The sequence below is a fragment of the Crocodylus porosus genome, unplaced genomic scaffold (genome assembly GCF_001723895.1).
Source record: "Crocodylus porosus isolate Cpor-Errol unplaced genomic scaffold, CroPor_comp1, whole genome shotgun sequence".
In the NCBI taxonomy this organism is placed as follows: Eukaryota; Metazoa; Chordata; order Crocodylia; family Crocodylidae; genus Crocodylus; species Crocodylus porosus.
The window spans coordinates 3524141-3541883 of NW_017728913.1; the positions used below are offsets into that span (position 1 = coordinate 3524141).

Sequence of the window (17743 nt, forward strand, 5' to 3'; positions counted from 1 at the left end):
TCCACCTGAGAAATGGCTGCTGAACCCAGCATTTTGCCTATCAAATTGGGGGGCAGCCACCCTGAATTTGGTACGCCCCTATCCATAGATACTTCTTCTCAGTCCCCATCAACTCTCTACAACACCATGGAGATCCCTAAGTTGGTTACACACATTAAACACAGACATACTCCAAGTTGTAGATGAGTTGCAAGTATACTGAAAATATTTAGGGAAATTATATCTCTGTGCTAAGGCCTATTTTCCCAGAATTAGCAGAGACTAGCACAAAGAACCAAATAACTTTTGAACTTGATTAGTGTAAAACAATAAAGTGCATTAAATAAGAAAGAAGTAATTTATGGGGCAGTACCAATTAGTAGTAAGGCAGGTGGGCAGATAAGAGATCTAGGAACCAGATCTTCCCTAGACCATTACATATCGTTCCATCAATGCCTTTCAAGGTTCACTGAAGAATAGGTTTGGTTTGGTTTTCTAGACTCTCAGAATTATTGGAGATTTTTTTTTTAAATTGTACTCTTTTCCCCACACCATATAAACTAGAGGCTTAAAAGCTTAGCTTGGGAACAGAGTTATAAAATAAGTAGGATTCCTATTTATTGTGTGCCACAACCTCAGAAGGAAGTTAAAGGAAGGCAACTGAGTAAGAACACATTTCCTTGCATGCTTGCACTTCTTTGTTTCTGTTCTGTGCTGTTTCATTCATTTTACGCTAGCAAAGCGTGTTTAAGTATGGGTCATCTGAGCAGTTTCGCTTGTCATTAAAAAAATAAAAAAGTGGCCAAGAGGTGAATATACCAGGCAGGATTAAGCTGCTTAGCTGGCATTTGATCAACAGATGTCCCATAGGCAACCACCAGTTCCTGAGTTCTTCCATCCAGGCAGCGCAGTCTATTCCATATTGGGCAGAAGAGTCTTTGCCTCCTGTCTTCCCTCTAGGGCACTGGTTCTCAATCATGTTGACTCAAGGCACCCTTCAGAAAATGCCAGTTCTTAGCATTTATTCTTTCCTTAACTACGGAAAAAAGATAGAGCAAGTCTTCTTTTGTTGCAAAAGAACTCAGAAAGCCTCAGAACTTGGCGTGTTTTTTGATACGATGGATTCCTATCTGAAATCTCTGGGTTTGTTTTCTGAATCGCCTGTAGAAGTCTGCACGCTTAAAAGTGTTAATATTGAGTATCACCCTTAAAAGGATCGCATGGCACCCTGGTTGAGAATCATTGCTTTAAGGACAAAGCAGTAAAAAATAATCTCTTTTGCAAAGACCTGCAGCTATACTCTGGTGACATCTCACTCAGAGTCCCAGGGGTTTTTTTCTTAATCCACCCTGATCTTGATTAAATTTAGAGACAGATCAATTAACCTTCACTTGAGTGCAGATCTCTCTCTATGCTGTATTAATAGAATGAACCACACTTTTTCGTAGCCTGAGCTCTTATTGTAATGCATCCAACTGCTGTTGAAGCCAATGGCTAATCTGCATATTAAATGACCTTAGGAGGCCATCTCTCCACGACAGTACAGAGAGAAGGCGATTCTTTCATAGCTGGCAAAACTGTTTAATTAGGGTGATAATATTTGATGAAGCTAGAGCACTTCTTCCTTTCTTTATTTTTCAGAGCTCATAATTAGATGACAGAAACCAAGCTAGACTAACACTTAAACTAAAAAGTCTAAATACAGATACAAAATTGTAATTTCTTAGATATTCAAACAATACCTTAAGCAAGCCAGAAAAGTGAAACATGCAGTTTGCTCATTTATCCTAAATTAAATGTTACAATCTCCTGTCAGCCATCTCACAATGCCTGTGGAATCTTAAAAAAGTGGTTATTAAAGAAAAAGTGTATATAGTTTCTCATGCTCCTGTCAGAGGTGAGACTTTGGAAAGAAAAGTTAGGAACAGCTGGGTAAGTAAAGGTTAAAATCAATCCCTGCTTATCGTTTCTTCCCTCTTTTTATATATAACTAGAAGACAAATAATTAGACGCTCATGCTCCTTTATCTCTGTATATACTAGAGGTGTACCGATATATTGACCAGATCGGCACCAACAAAAGGAAAATTGGCATTATTGTCAATTGGCTCTTTTTGGCTGGTGTAGCCGATAATGTCACTGATAAATGCCATGTGCATGTACACAGCTACAGCATGCATGCGGCCAGGAATGCAGCTGGGCAGCTAGGAGAGCAGCGTCTGCCCAGGAAGTCTCTGAGAGGGGAAAGAGGTGTGTGTGTGGGGGCGCCAACTGAGGCGCCCACAGTGAGGGAGGGAGTGGGGCTGGGGCAGGGTGGAGCACAGGACAGAGCCACAAATGGCCTGCTTGGGGCGTGTGTGTGTGGGGATCCCACTGCTGCGTGCACCCCCGGGGGAGACATGGGGGGCATGTGCCCCTGGATTTCTGCATGGGGTGAGGGTGGGCTGCCTGCTGTGGGGTCAGGGCCAGGGGCTGTGCTGGCCTCTTCCCAGCAGTGAGGCCGGGCTGGGGCTGTGCTTGCGGTGGGCAAGGGGCAGCGCTGGGGGGGGGTGCTATAGGGTAGGCTACAGCCACCCCAAAATTTCCTGTAGACCCCCTTCCCAACGCCCCCCACCACCCACCCCACCCCTAGTGCAGCCCTGACACAGCCTCCCTGCTGGGAAGAGGCCAGCACAGCCCCTGCCCTGAGCCCGCAGTGGGCAGCTTGCCCTCCCACTGAACACAAATCCATGGCACATGCCCCCCCATACCTCCCCTGGGAAAGCACGCAGCAGTGGGGAGCCACCCCCCCACTTCTCCCCCAGATGAGCTGCCTGTGCCTCCACCCTGTAGCTTGCCCTGGTTGGGCAATGCCTGCCCCTGCCCCAGCCCCACTCGCTTCCTCTCTGTGGGGGCCTCGATAGCCCTGCTCCCTGCATGCCTCTTTTTCCTCACAGACTTACCAGCTGGACACTGCTCTCCAAGCTGGCAGGCTGCATATTGGCTCTCGGATCAGTATCAGCCAATATGGCTGGTTAATAACTGGTCATCGGTATCAGCCAAAAAAGTCTTTATTTGTGCACCTCTAGTATATACTCATCAGTATCACAGAAGGTAAAAGCCTGAAATCATTTGCCTTGACCTTCAGTGTTGCCACTGGAAGTGAAGGAAATAGTTTTTGAATGCGTAACATATAATGCAGAAAAACAGCTTTAATTATATTGAATTGTTCGTTGGATCAAAACAGTGAAAAAGTACAAAGTCATATAGTATTTAAACCTATGACAGCATTTTTAGTAACAAAAATTACCTGGGCCTAAAATATACTATTTTGGACCAATGGGCTTTAATGGGAGTTCTATAACTAATAGGATTTTGAAAATGTAACAAAAGATGATATAGATAAATTGAGGTTAGTTTACATTACATTGAGAACATGATACATTACATTACATTGCTTGATCATGTATTAGAACAAACAGCTGGAGGGTTCTCAAGACAAAAGCAATTTTAACCTGAACTAGGTATGAGATGAGAAGTTGAACCACCTGATTTGGGCCTGCTCTCCACAGTTATGCCAAACCATCATGGTGGCTCTCCAGTGCATATGTGGTAGTACTACAGTATACACATTTTTGGTGCTGCAGTGGTATTCAAGGATTCACTTTCTTTCAGGGCCACACAGACATGGAAAGAAAGATCTCATCAGTGTCCCAACAGATGGAGAGAATGGTTGTGGAGACCTGCCTAGTTCTTACGTTTCCACATTCAGAGATGGTAAAAACTTTCCAAACTTGTTTACTTCCATTCTGCCATTAAAGGTTATTTTCTTTGGGGGGAAAAATGAACTGCACTAGCCATTACATAACAGTCTGGGTAAAGTCTGCCTTTATAAAAAAGAAAAAATAACCTGTTGTCCAAGTGCTGGTACTGTAAACTACATTGTTGAGAATGAAATTCAGTCAGATGCAATGGGTCATGAAAACTAACATTCAGACAATGCTTTGAGGGTCATATTAATCTATTTCCTCTTTTAAAAGGTTTGCTCATATGCTATAAGAACTTTAGAATTGAATGCTGGAGCCCCATCATTTCAGTCCAGTACGTTCAAAAGAAAGGATGCAAGGAAAATGTAAAGGAAAGCCAGTTTCTTCACAGTGAAATTACATTCTTCTTCACAGGCTCAGTGCTGAATCTCGTTTGAAAGATGTGAATAACACAAGAAAACAGATGCATCTCTGTGCATTTAATGCATGATCCTGCACCAGAGAAATAATAAGACTTGTCCAGGTGACTTCAGTGGACAGAGGGTGACATCCCATAACATCAGGAGTTATAAGACAAGAGTTTCAACAATTTTCTATCTGGCTGTAAACAGGGTTCCAGATGAATGATGTCTATGCCAATATGCTCAGTAATACATTCAGACCTCTGATCACATACAGCTCTCCAGAAATGTTTGATGTCTACCAACTGTCCCACTTAGCTGTACTAATAAAAATACAGGCTTCCCAGTTATTTCTTTACCAGATGTACATTACTGTACACCAGCACAACCAGTGAGATTTTCAGGGTAGGAGGCAAATAAACTTTGGCTGAACTGCAAGTATCAAGCAGCTTAGCCAGCATTTGTGTATCCCCATTTTTCATTTCCTATTTATGAATATAGAAACGGTGAATCACATAGTATGTGCCATTAAGAACTCATATGAAATCTTGCAAATGTTGTAATATTAAGGCCTCCATTCTTAGAACTGGGCGAGAATCACAGTTGAGATTTTTTTTTAAAACAGTCTTTTTAGCTCTAGTGGTTGTGCAAGAAAGCTTGAAAACGGGAACAGAAAGGAAATAAAAAGAACCCTGAATTTACGATTCTATAAAAATTTCATGATTTTAAAGGCAAAGTGGTGATTCTGGGTGAGTTGAGCCATGATTTTAGAATGCTTGAGGCAAACCTGCTTAACAATGTGCAGCATAATATTTTACGTTTGAAACTGTAGCTTTTTGTGACATGGGCTTGCAGCAGATGGAGGCAAAGCAGCACATCCTAAGCTAGATTCCTGAGTGTGTTTTACCATCTACCAGAGGTACCTCACTCAGTTTGCCTCTCCAGCTTGAAAGGACATAACTAGCATTGTGTGTTGTGTCGCATAACCTCCAGTGTCACATTCCTTTCAAGCTGGAGAGGCTAACTGCACGTCTCAGTATGCCTAATTCTATGTAGACAATCTCCAGTTGTGTCCTGACCCCTCACGAGAAACCTGAAAGAAAACAAAAAAAATATTTCTAACCTATGCTCTACCTTCAACTTTTTTTTGGTGCTCCACCACTTATTTTGCTATGACTGCATATGGCATAATACAATAATGATGCAGCCATCTCTTTGTAATTTTATTAGGAAAAAACAGTTATATTATCTTGTGGGTATTGATTTCAGGAGAAATATGGATAGATAATATTTAGTTACTTTTGGTGGTTTAAAAGGAAGACAGCAGATGAACAATGTTTATCTATGCTTAAAGGTTTTCCTCATAGCCTGAATAGTTGTATAGATTTTGGAATAAGAAAACTACTAGTAAAAAGAGAGTCAGAAAAATAATAGGCTTCAACTCCATCCTTTCAGATCAGTTCCAGTAATGTCAAGGAGACACTGACTTCTTCTAACAAGGCAGCTAGTGATTATCCCTGAGAGATGTAAGTCAGTGTAGCTCAGGTGGCATCAAACTCACTCCGTGCTCTGGGTAGGATCTAGAAGACCCATAGCTGATGGTTGTGATGCAAGCAGAAGAGGTAGCAGGGCCAGCCGTGGTAGAGGCAGCAGCAGGGCCAGTCGTGAAGAAAGCAGGGCGAGTGGCCATGGGACAAGTGGCTGCAGGGTATGTGGGGTTGTGTTGGCATAGCTTGTGCTCACCCCGCTACCAGTGACAGCCATACCCAATGAGACCCATAGCCTCAGATTCTGAATCAGATCCTGCCCCTGGCTTGCCAGGAGCCTTGTAGGCTGAAGGGAATGCCTCTGCAGGCTAGATCCAGCCCCTGGGCCATATGTTTCACACCCCTGATATAGCTAATTCTACAACTTGCTCTTGTTCCCTTGCACAGGAGGCAGTCCTGGGGTGCGGTTGGAGCAGATGACCCTGGGTCCATGGAATGGTCCAGGGAACTGTTCCTGCTAGTGCAAGATAGGACAACTCCAGACTTGCTCTTCAGTACACTTTGGGCCAAATCAGCCTCTTCTGTTCCAATTGCAATGGAAGTGTGAAAAAGTGACAGTAGCTGCTTACAGGGCCAGTGATTGTGCATGCACTTTTGCCATAATGCCCAGGGGTTCAACAGATCACATAAGCATAAATATCAGAAAGCCTATGTACACTAGAAGTTCTCCATGTTATAAATAAAATTTGGCTAGACTTGCTTTTTCCCAGCCCTGGACCTTCACGTATTACTTTGTTATTATATTCTCCCTTGAGAAACCAGGAAAGTATGTCTTAGTACACTGTAAATGAAAGCTGTTATAATTCAGCTGCTAAAAGTGTAACTCAAGTCAAAATTCTTTTCTTCTTCTGGATTAAAACCACAGGCTACAGCAATAGGCTATTCAGTGGGGAGTTGATCTCTGTTCCTTCATATTTTAGCAATGGTCTATGAGCTAATTCAGTTTTCTAAAGAATCCAGTCTTTCATGTACACAATTAAACATTGCATAAAACCACCTAGTTGTTTACAAATTTTTTAAACCTGGACAGTCACATGAATCAGGCAGTAACGAAAAATGAGCATGGGAACACTTATTTATTAGGGCTGTGCGAAGCTTCAGGTGCCGATTTGATTCAGAGGAGATCTGGCCCAATTTGGCAGCTGAATCTCCAAATCTGAATCAAGCAGGGAGACCAGTAAAAAGGTCTGAATTGATTCAAAGCTCTCCAAATCAATTTGGAAAAGAATTGGAGAGATCTGGAGATTCAGGAAGTCCCCACTCGCTGCTGTAGGGAGCTGGACCCAGACTTCATGCTGCTAAGTAGGGGGCAGGGCTGGAGGATGTGGGAGGGGACCATGGGGGGACCTCCGCCAGGCCCCATCCCCTGAGCATCCCCTGACCCCTTGCGTTCTCCCAGCCCTGTCAATGGCTGCCCTGCCCGGCCCCCACATCCTGACTCTTAAAGATAACAAATAAAAAAAAGCCCCGCACTCACCACAGCTGCAGTGGCCATCGGGGTCTCTGAGGGCTCACGTCAGAGTCCCCCATGCAGCATGGGGCAGTTGGGATTTCTCACCTGCCTAGCAACAGCTGGCGAGTGCAGGGATTTTTTTTTAAGAGCCAGGACGCTGTGGCCAGGTGGGGCAGCCATTGACGGGGCTAGGAGAGCAGACAGGGGATGGGGCCTGTTTGATTCGGAGATTCAGCGGAGGCCGAATTGATTCGGGACAGTGAGTCGAATCACTGAATTGAATCACTGTCCCCTGAATCAGCTGAATTTGAAGCGAATACTAGCCGCTTTGCACATGCCTATTATTTATATACTGTCCATGCTGCTAACTCTAAGATGATGCTCTTTATTTGTGCTAGTTATACTTCTCTTGTACCATCCTTTGATACTTTAATTAATTCTGCCATTCCTTATTGTGAGAAAGAGAAAGAGTCACTGTGCTCCAAAGCACAAGGGCTAAACAAAGGCTTAGCAATCCCAGGTCCAAAGCTCCAAAGAGCCTGGCAGAAATCTCTCTTACCCACATGTTTCTGGAGGGGAGGGGCAGGGAACTTCCATGCCAGTATAAAGAAGAGCCCGGGACAGGAAAGAGGGGGGAGTGTAGAACCGGAAGGAGGAGGAGGAGGAGGAGGAGAAGAAGTGCGCCGACACACGCTACATGGAACCCTGAGAGCGACGTGGAGAGCTGGTAGGAGACTCTTGCGAGAGTAAACCCTACAGAGGGAACTTAGAGCAAAGACTACTGACCCGGTGGGGCTCAGAACTGTTTGTTTCCATGCCGAGCTGGCCGGCAGAGTTTTGTACCGTAATATCCCTAATAGAGGGGTACTATAGATTTTGCGGTACTGTAAAGCACGTAAAAGTGGCACAAGCCAAAAATGGTGTCACAGTTGGACCTAATGTGCTAAAAGGGAATCGTGGCAACCTCAACAAAAGGCTCAGAGCCACCAAAGAGAGACTGATCTCACAAAGGTCAATTTGGTTTGCTCTTGGCTAAAAGCAGCCGGAAAAATAAACCAGGCCAGGAGTGCCTGTTTGTTTTCTTCTTTTCCTGACTTTTGTTTTTTTTTTTTTGATTGGAATTGAGGTCACATTGAAAGACCAACTGGCTGATCAGAACCTGGTGGAACGGGCGAGGGTTTAGGGGTGGCAGAGCCCTCAGGAATGTAGGACCTTCACAGGATGACGGTCAGACTACTCATGGGACTACATGCACAGGTACTGAACCAACTCCTTTAACTTCAAGTTGTGGCAGATGAACGTGGGCATGTAGATCTCCAATTAGAAACGGTCCCACCCTAGTTTATCGGCAGGCGGTGTCCTACAGGTCTGCAAGTGACTGAGGTACTTGACACTTATATATGACAATGGAAGTCTGGCTTTGAGGGCATATAAAAACCATTATTGATTAAATTGACCTCTCAGGCATCTTACAAAATTTTGGGTTTATTACAATTTTCTAGCCAGATCCTCAGCTTGTATAAAGTGAAGTTAAGGTCTAAAATCTGGATTGGATGATAAGGAAGCTCATATCATTATACTGTGAAATTCATCCAGCCAAAACCCTGGAACCAGACAGCTTTAAACTAGACGCAAGTATCCATGCATATGTAGATGCAGGTCTGGCAACCAAATAGGTCTATTTCTCAACTGAATTTATTCAGTGTTCAACATACGGTGCCTCCCTGCTGTCCCACACAAGCATTGCACCAGGGTGACTTCAATAAAATCAGTGGTCTCACATTGGAATAGACCTGGTATAGTTCAAGGCCAGACTGTTATGTTGCCATGAAGTAGTACTTAGGGATTATGAACCCACTTCTGTGTAAAACCAGAGGAATTCCACTGAAGTCAATCAACACTGCGTGCAATTTGGTCCACTGTATTTTATCTGTATTTTCAGGAAAGAGGAGTGGAAGAACAGTTCACGTGTGTTAAAACATGGTCATGGGTATGGGTAATTTAAAGGACTTCTAAGTTTGCTATATATCTGAAAGTCGCTTTCACTTCCTGCATGTGTCTGAGGTACATTAAATAGATAACAAACCAGGACATTCTTGATTCATTTGAGAGGCACCTGCTGAACAACTGAGAGAGAGATCTAGAGGAAAAAAGGAAAGGCAGGAAAGTATGCTTTTGGAATTTAACATGAATTAAAAATTAAAGTCTATGCATTCAGAATGCTCCTGATCTTTTGCTATGCTATGCTCTATGTTACTGCGCAGCAACCATGCTTGCTGCAATTCTTCATAGATCTGGAGCAAGGTTTGGGTCTCATTCTGTTTTATCGCCATATTGATGCCTGGTTTTTTCATGGTCCTTAAGTTTTGTTTCAGTAACATACATTCTGGTCCCAAATCCAACATCTGCCAGGCAAACAAATCAATCAGGGTTGATTACCAAGTAATACAGATCCTACAAATTTTACAGCTATGGGTTGTAACTATTACTCCTTCCAATTTTATTGTGCACTATCAAAAGAAAAGTAAGTATACTGAGACAAGACACCACACAGGCAGCTCTCTTGTGTTGTCAGGTCACCTAATGTGTCAGAAACTGTCCACCATGTGTCTTTTTGTTGAATTCTATTCCTAGGATGAATTCTCTCTCTACTCCCACAAATGTTAATTAGATAAGGATTTCATCCCATCCTTTGTTTACTGTTAGCACAATGATGCAGACACTCTGCTGCCTCTGCCATAAACTGCAGAAACTCACAGAATTTGAGCTTCTATTATTCACCACTAAGATCAGCATCCCTGACCTGGAATTTACCCTGGGACATATTCTGTTGGGATGGGCTAGAGTAGTCTGTCTTTTCGTCTGGTTGGCCATGTGGGAAAGTGGCTGTCTTCTTGATGCTTGCAGAATGTAGGGTGCCATGATGTGGAGAAATCGGCATGATGAAAAGATGTTGTCTGTGTTGTGAGTAAAGTGCATGTTGATCTAAACTCAGTGTTTGGGTTTCTTTGGTGGGACCTGAACATAACTGTTTTGGGTGGATTCATATTTATGCACAAATTATTTGCACAGCCCTGTTATCATGATGAGATTATCTCATCAAATGGTGGTGACAGTCACTTCTCCCAAGCTTCATTCTCCTTGCTTCACCTGGGTCTGCCCAATGCCATCTTCTATGTTCTACTGAAGGTTGCACTCTAGGGTCAAAACTTCCAGACCTAAAGCTAGGTTCCTAAATCCATATTTAGGCATCTAAAAATAATATTCAGACTTTCACCTGCAATTCACAAAAGGCATCTGTCAGTAATCAGAAACAAGGCCACTTATATTTAGAACTCTAGCATTAAGCTTTATATTATTAAGCCATTAATTATATTGAAAATTCCCCTCAGCCTGAATTATTGATTCACTCCTTTACGGTTGATTAAATCCTTGATTAAATCAATTCATGGGCAGGTATTTAACATTTTTGATTTCTTGCTGTTCAATGGGTGGCCACAGGCCTTCTCTACTGCATACAATTCACAATGTCCTCTGAGGACAGAATTATTAAATTCCTCACTGACTCCACTGTGGCACTCGTCATCACAGTTTTTTAGCACTTCACAAACAATTTATCCTCACAAGAGCCCTGTGTGAGGGTAGGATATTGTTCTCACCATTTTATATGCAAGGAAGTGAGATTGCGGAGATTAATGTCACATGTATCCACTAATTCTGAGTGCCCCATTTCAGATACTTAGGACTGGATTTTCAGGGTACTTAGAATTATATAACTCTTCAATGCATTGAACGCACAGCACTCTTCAATTGTAGTGTAAACGCTGACACCCACAGCAAATCAAATGCCAGGGCATCAATTCAGACATTGCCAGGTAATTATTGTCCATCTATGAAAAGTCTGTTTTAAGTGATTCGACTAGCATCACCCAAGATCTCTGGAGCACAGCCAGAGGGAGAATCTGGATTTCCAGGGCAGCCTTCAGCTGCCATTGCCATGCGATCTGTCTTCCTTTGCCTGCCAACCCTTGCCCCTACTGCTACAAATGAAGCAGGTATCCTGCTTTCTTCAATATACAACTGAGTCATGTTCAGAGTAGGTCTCTCTTGTGCATTAAATGAATTATGGGACTTCTGGCAAAAAAAGGATATAGTGCAATGAAAGCCTACATCATAATGCATAGATGATTGAATTAAGGTTGCATAGGCAACTTTAATTTCAGCATTTCCTAGTGCTTGATTTTGAACCCTTTTAACAGTCTTCTAGTGTCATCTTTTAGCTTTTTAAAAAAGCAAACTGAATGCCCCCTGGAAATTCAGTTCAGTCTGGTCTATCATAGCACTCTCAGCCATCCCCAGCTCTTAGTTCTGATCACATTACTTTGCCTATTCCAGTGTCCTTGCCAAACTTATCTGTCTTTCCCTTCTACTTACTGCCTGTTCTTTGCCCCAGTCTCTTTCATTTTTGGATTCTTGTCCCCAGCTCTCTGTCTAGAAAGCCCCAACTGTCTCTTTGCTTACAAGTTGTTTTTTTGTTTCGTCTCCCCTCTGCATGGGCCTCATCTTCCTTCACATTTGCTCCTAGTTTCTTTCCAGACTGTTCCAATCACCTTGTGCACCAATCACCTCTTCCAGTCTCAGGGGTCCCCTGCATCCGTCTGGCTTCCAGTCTCTGTCTTCCCCAGTCCCAGTTTCCTTACCCAATCAATCAAAGCCTCCCTATGGTTCTCAGTCCAACTCTCAATGTGTCTGAGACCCTTGCACCTTCTAGTCTCAATACTGCCAGACTCCTTCAGAGCCTGAAGGAAAGGGTGAAGCAGGTGGGGGGGGGGGGAACAGAAGTTTAGTTGTACCAGTCCCCCAAGCTTGGGGGATCCCAAAATGTAGATCACTCTTTCCTGTTTCCAAAATGGGAGATGGGGAGCCTATCTAACAGGATGTAAAAGGCTCTAGACTCCTTATCCCACTCTACTAGTTTCCTCCTTCTTATTTTGTCCTCTGTCCTATCTTTGAATCAGATGCATTCCGCCACCTGCAGCTCACTAGTAAGTTGGGAAGGGGAGAAGAGATCATTGAGATTGCAAGAGATCTAGGTTCCATGGTCTCCAACCTTGTGCCCACTCCCATCCCATAAGAGGTCACTTTTACATGTGCTTTGGGGCTTGTCGGGGGAGGGACTTTAATTAGAGCAGCTCTGAGAGTCACTCTAATTAAAGCACCTGGAGCATTTCGTGTATCAGTGTCCCTGCACTTCAAAATGGCAGCAGGAGCACTTTATCTAAAGCTTGCTGAATAAGCTTCAGTTCAAGTGCCTCTGCTGCCATTCTGAAGTGTGGGGACACTGATGCATGAGATGCGGAGGCTGGCTGGACTGTGGTAATTACCATGCTCCAGCAGACTCGATTAACTGAGCAGACTTGATCAATCATTGTAATTACAGCACATTGGAACAGCCTCCTGGCTCGTGTGCAGGCACCCAGGGACTATAGACCTTGCAAGGTTCTTTCTAGTCCAACTTCTCTAAGATATTATGTACAATTCCAAAAAAACCCTCTACTGAGCACACAAAAATGTTGATTTTGCACCCCCCATTGTTTACAGAACAAAACGTGGGCAGTTCTTCACTGGGAAGGCAAAAGGCACAAACCCAAGACAAATTTTAATTCCCTGTTCTGAACAGGATATAGAGGAGTTCAAAGCAATAGAGGCAAGAATTGTTAACATGAGCAAAGCAGTATGTTTTCCTGCTCATTCTAAGAAAAAGCTGAACCATTTTGGCCAAAATTTTCAAGAAAGCCAAAAATCTGCTTGAAGCAGATAGCTGCTCTATGCAATTTCAGTCCAGGTTATAAAGATGGGTAAAGTTATAGCCAGCTGAAAACAGGGTTTCCTACTGGGAAGTGTTGGGTGACATTAGTAATAGCTGGCACTACAAACTGTACCTGTGATATAAACAACAAATGTAACTGTGTGATACAAGAAAACCTAGTATCTTTATTCTATGTATACTTGCTTTCCTATATTATTACAATCCCTATGTTACCATAATATTAAAGAATATTAATAATAATTAATAGTTATTATCTTAAGAAATGCCTTAAGGCCCAACAAGACTATGGCCATATTGGGATAGATACTATACAAAGTACCGAATAATTATCATTCCATGATTGTAGCCTATAGGATGTAGTAAAGAGGCCATAATAGACCCTTTTTCTTGCCAAGGGTCATTGTTTCCTCCTGTGGAATATAAGAATATACACAGTCCCGCTCCTGCAGACACTGAGTATCTGTGTAACTTTGCTCAAGGGCCTAAGACCTATTAAAGTCAATGCAATGTATTACTTGGGTGAATAAGCTTTGCAAATGCTTAAGTGTTCATAGGCCTGAAGCCTTGTAACAAGAATAACTAACCTCTTTATAAAGTTCCACATATATCTCTTGAGTATCAATATCTTGAAATGTCAATTAATAATAGTTATAGACTGATTATAGTTCTGATAAGTTACAGGCTACAGGTCTCTAGTGTCCTATTCTCTATTTGTAAGGAAACTTTTCTAATCATTACAATTCATAACCATTACAATTGTTTTAACATATTTGATAAAGCTATTGTTTTGCTCAGTAGGTGTAGAAATATTTAGAACGCAGTCTCACATAGTTTCCATATTTTGGCACTAGATTCTTCCAAATGGCCATATAATTCAAAGATGTTCTGAGTTGGAAACCTGCATGATTTTAACCCATGATGATATGTCTCAGCAAATGTATAATGCATGAAATGCCATCTTGGAAAGTGAAAGCTCAGCAGAGCCACTTAGCAAGTTGACAGGCTGCCACTGCTGATCATCATTAAGTGCTATATAATTCACTTGTAAATACTGCAATGGTAAAACCTTAAAAGGCCCATTTAGGCCCATCAAAAAGTTGTTAATCATGTCCTGACAAAGATATTGATGAAATGTCAAGAGAAATTTCAGTATGTTTGTATACATATTAAATATAGCCCCATACTCCGTGGAGAGAAGAGTAAGGATGTGCAAACCACTTCAATAAATATTTTTGCAATCACACAAAACATTCAAGGTATGTGAAGCTGGGAATCACAATCAATGAGAAACTTCTCAAACCGAGGATCTCAAAGTGGGATTGGCTTGTGGAAGCCATCTGGCTGGGTCATTCTCACACAATGGGCTGTGGGATGCTAGCAGGACTTATGGCAGGATAAAGAAGAAGCATCTTTCTCCCTCCCTTTTTTCCCCCCATCTGCTGTCCTCTCCCTACCTCTTCCACACCATCACTGATTCTATTTTAGCTGCTTCTATGTCTACTCCTCCTTCACTCAATACAGTGCTTTGCTCATGCAGTTTTTCTAGCAGACAGGTAGTATGCGACAAACATTGTGGGAAGGCAGTGCTTCAGAGAGACCACCTTCAGCTGATGATTCCAACACCACCACAACACCTAACACCTAAGCCCACAAAAACAGTCTCTAAGCAACAGCAGCCCAATCCACAGTGGCTCCACACAGTTCCCAAACTCAGTCTTTTTACTGTGTCCGCAGCCCAACAATTCCTGGCAGACTGTGGGATTTGGTTGATTCATGGCAAGGAATGTGTGTGTGTGTCTAGGCGGGGGGCAGGTGGAGTTAGACCCCAGTAAAAAAGGTTAAGAGCTACTGAGGAAGGGCTTGCAGTGCACAAAAGTACAGGAAGCTTTTGACTTTCATCAGGGAAACCATATCTAGGATAATATTACTTCCTTGCTTTGGGGATTTTCTCCCAACCCATCTCCAGATCTTTCTCGTGTCTCCCTTGTTCTTCTTTTTTCCCCTCCTTTCTTTCCTTTTTCTGTCACAGTATGAAAATACTTTAGTCTCTCTCAGCTTACAAAAAAAATCCAAAATACCAACAAAGCAACACACACCGTGATCCCTTGTCTCCTGCTTACTGCTCAAGTCTATAACCTGAGTAACATCTTCAGTCTGGATCTCTCTCCTAATCCTCACATCCAGAGGATCTAAATCTTGCAGCTTCTTCTGCATGCTATCTCAAAGCTCTGGATTCTTCTAGCCATCCATGTAGCTAAAACTTTCTTCCAGAGAGACTCTTGTTGTCTCTGAATTTTTGAGCAATCTTGTCACACTCAAACATGCAGACTGCTGCTGCAAAAATCATTTTCCTCACTCCACGTTTTGATCATGTCACCTAGTCTTTGAATGTCCTATATTGCACCACTTCTCTAGCTCATTAAACAGAAGTTGAGTACCAGCCCTTTTGCTGTCTATTCCTATTCCTACCTTTCAGCTCTCGTTTGCAATAAAAAAAGCTGACTCCTTTTTCCAGTTGGCCAATCTCCTCCCTCATGCTGGCCTCCCTCACTCACTAAGTTTTCAAACAAGCACCTTTAAGATTTCTTAATATGTTTTTCCTCATGCTTGAGTTCTGTATTTAAAAAAAAAAAAAAAATCTTGAAAAATTCATGTTGTTATCTTTATTCAAAGCCCTTCTTAAAACTTTCCTTTCCTGTAAGACATCCAACAAATCTAACACTGGTTATGCTGCTGCTGAGCTGATTAGAGATGGACACTATTTTTTTTGCACAAAAAACTTAAAAAATGAAGTTTCATAACAACTGAAATGATTCATGCATTAAGGCAAATTAAATAAGTACTTCCAGCCATTACTGTTTTGTCACTGCATGGCATCTAGCATAATGGAGTTAACCACAGCTAGGAATCCTGGGTGCTATAATAATACAAATAAATAATCTATAAACAAATCTGTAAATCATAATCAGGGATCTGGGCTTTCCACTTCCCATGGAAAAATGCAAAAACCCATGGATTTTCCCTTTTAACTGAGAAAAACATGGATTTTGCACTTTTGCAAAGAACTCTCTGCAAGCTGGCAGAGTTCCAGCCTGCAATGGGCTGGGGGGAGCAGGAAGAGGGAAATCAGGCAGGGGACGCCATGTGCATGTGCACATGTATGTGTACATGGCCGTCAGGCAGCATGGAGAGCAGCTCCTGCAGGTAAGTCTGGTGGGGAGAGGGGTAATTGAGTCCTCCATAAGGAGGGAGAAAGGGTGTTAGGCAGGGCTGGGTCTCCTGTCCAGCCAGGGCGGCACGTGGGGCTTGGGGCTCAGGGCTGGAATGTGCAGTTGCAGGGCCTGGGCAGGGAGCAAGGCAGGAAGTGGGGGCAAACGGGAGGCATGTGCCCCTCAGATCTGTGTATGGGGCAGGGGTGGGCTGCTTCCTGTGGGCTCCCCACCCTGCTGCCATCCTGATGCCTTTGCAATCCAGCGGGCGAGACCTGGTGTGGCAGGGCAGGGAAACTCCTTGTCATTTGAAGCCCCATGCAACTTTGGCGAGGCACCTCTTTCCCACCCGGCAGTAGCAGGGGTAGTGGCATGGAGTTGTGCCCTTGCTGCTGCTGGGTGGGCAGGGGGCACTATGCCATGGTAGCGTGGGGCTTGCAGCAGTAAGGAGTTTCCCTGCCTGGCCCTGTTCCTCCCTGTCCTGCTGGGTCCTGCCTGCTGGCAAGAAATGCAAAGCCTGCCAACATGCTCCAACACTCCCACAATAACTACCCCATAACAAAACCATCGCCATTCCTGGATCTTACACCTCTGCCTCCAGAAATGTCATATATCTCATCCAATGCACCAAATGCCTTGATGGAAAATACGTAGAACAGACAAAACAACAACTGCGCATCAGAATGAGCGCACACTGAAAATCTATCAAAGACAAAAATATCCGATTACCTGTGGGGGGCACACTTCTCACAAGATAAATCACTCCCTCTCCGATCTCTTAGTTCTAATCCTCAAAGGGAATTTACAAAACCCCTTTTGTAGATGAGCCTACAAACTTCATTTCATAAATCTACTGGATACAAAAAAATCATGGACTCAATATAGACATTGGATTTATCACACATTAGAACCTGCCTGACATCTAATTCATTAGGTACTTGCTTGACCTTACCATTTACACTTGTTCCCTCCCCCACTTCCGCCCCTCCCCTCCTTTTCTACCCTTTGTCTTCTTAATTTCCAGCTATTTACTTTTTCACAGACTGCCTCGTTTTTTTACCTTGGAGGACTCCATTACAACAGATTCTACCTTACTTATCTTTGGCATTATTTCCCCCTCTTCTCTCCCTTCCCTTTTCTTCCCATTTTTTTTCTAATTTCTACCTATTTACATTCTCACTGACATCTTGTCACACTTTTAGCTTCTTTCATCCCTTGGAGATCTCAGAACAGCAGAGACTTCCTATGCCTGAAGAAGGGTGCTTGTGCCTGAAAGCTCGCAAAGAACTTTTTTTCAACTAATCAGTTGGTCTAATAGAAGATATCACATCTACCCAAAGAAGCTTGCCTGCCTATGTCCCTAGACAAACACAGCTACAACCAAAAATCCTGGAATTAGCCAACAATGCACCTATGAACCAAATATTTAATTCAAAATGTTCAATTCAAATAACTTGGATGTACATATCTGCATTGAAAAATCACTGAGGAGTTTCAAATTTATTCCTTCTCATGGTTGTGAGATCAAGTTCACTAAGGGTAAAAACAGATGTCGGGGTTTAGCCTGGGTCTGATTGTC

General features: G+C 43.0%; 1 protein-coding gene across 2 annotated transcripts in view; it reads right to left on the reverse strand.

Annotated features, from left to right (window-relative positions):
• Positions 1-17743, reverse strand: part of RNF150 (ring finger protein 150) — a 194381-nt gene that overhangs the window by 8959 nt on the left and 167679 nt on the right. Inside the window, exon 7 of one of the 2 annotated variants that reach the window (XM_019534387.1) lies at positions 9033-10402. The exons of the other annotated variant lie outside the window; for it this stretch is intronic. Coding sequence (XP_019389932.1) covers positions 10350-10402 — 53 coding nt within the window. The 3' untranslated portion in view covers positions 9033-10349. Of the gene's footprint in view, positions 1-9032; positions 10403-17743 lie in introns of those variants that run through there. 2 annotated transcript variants of the gene reach the window in all.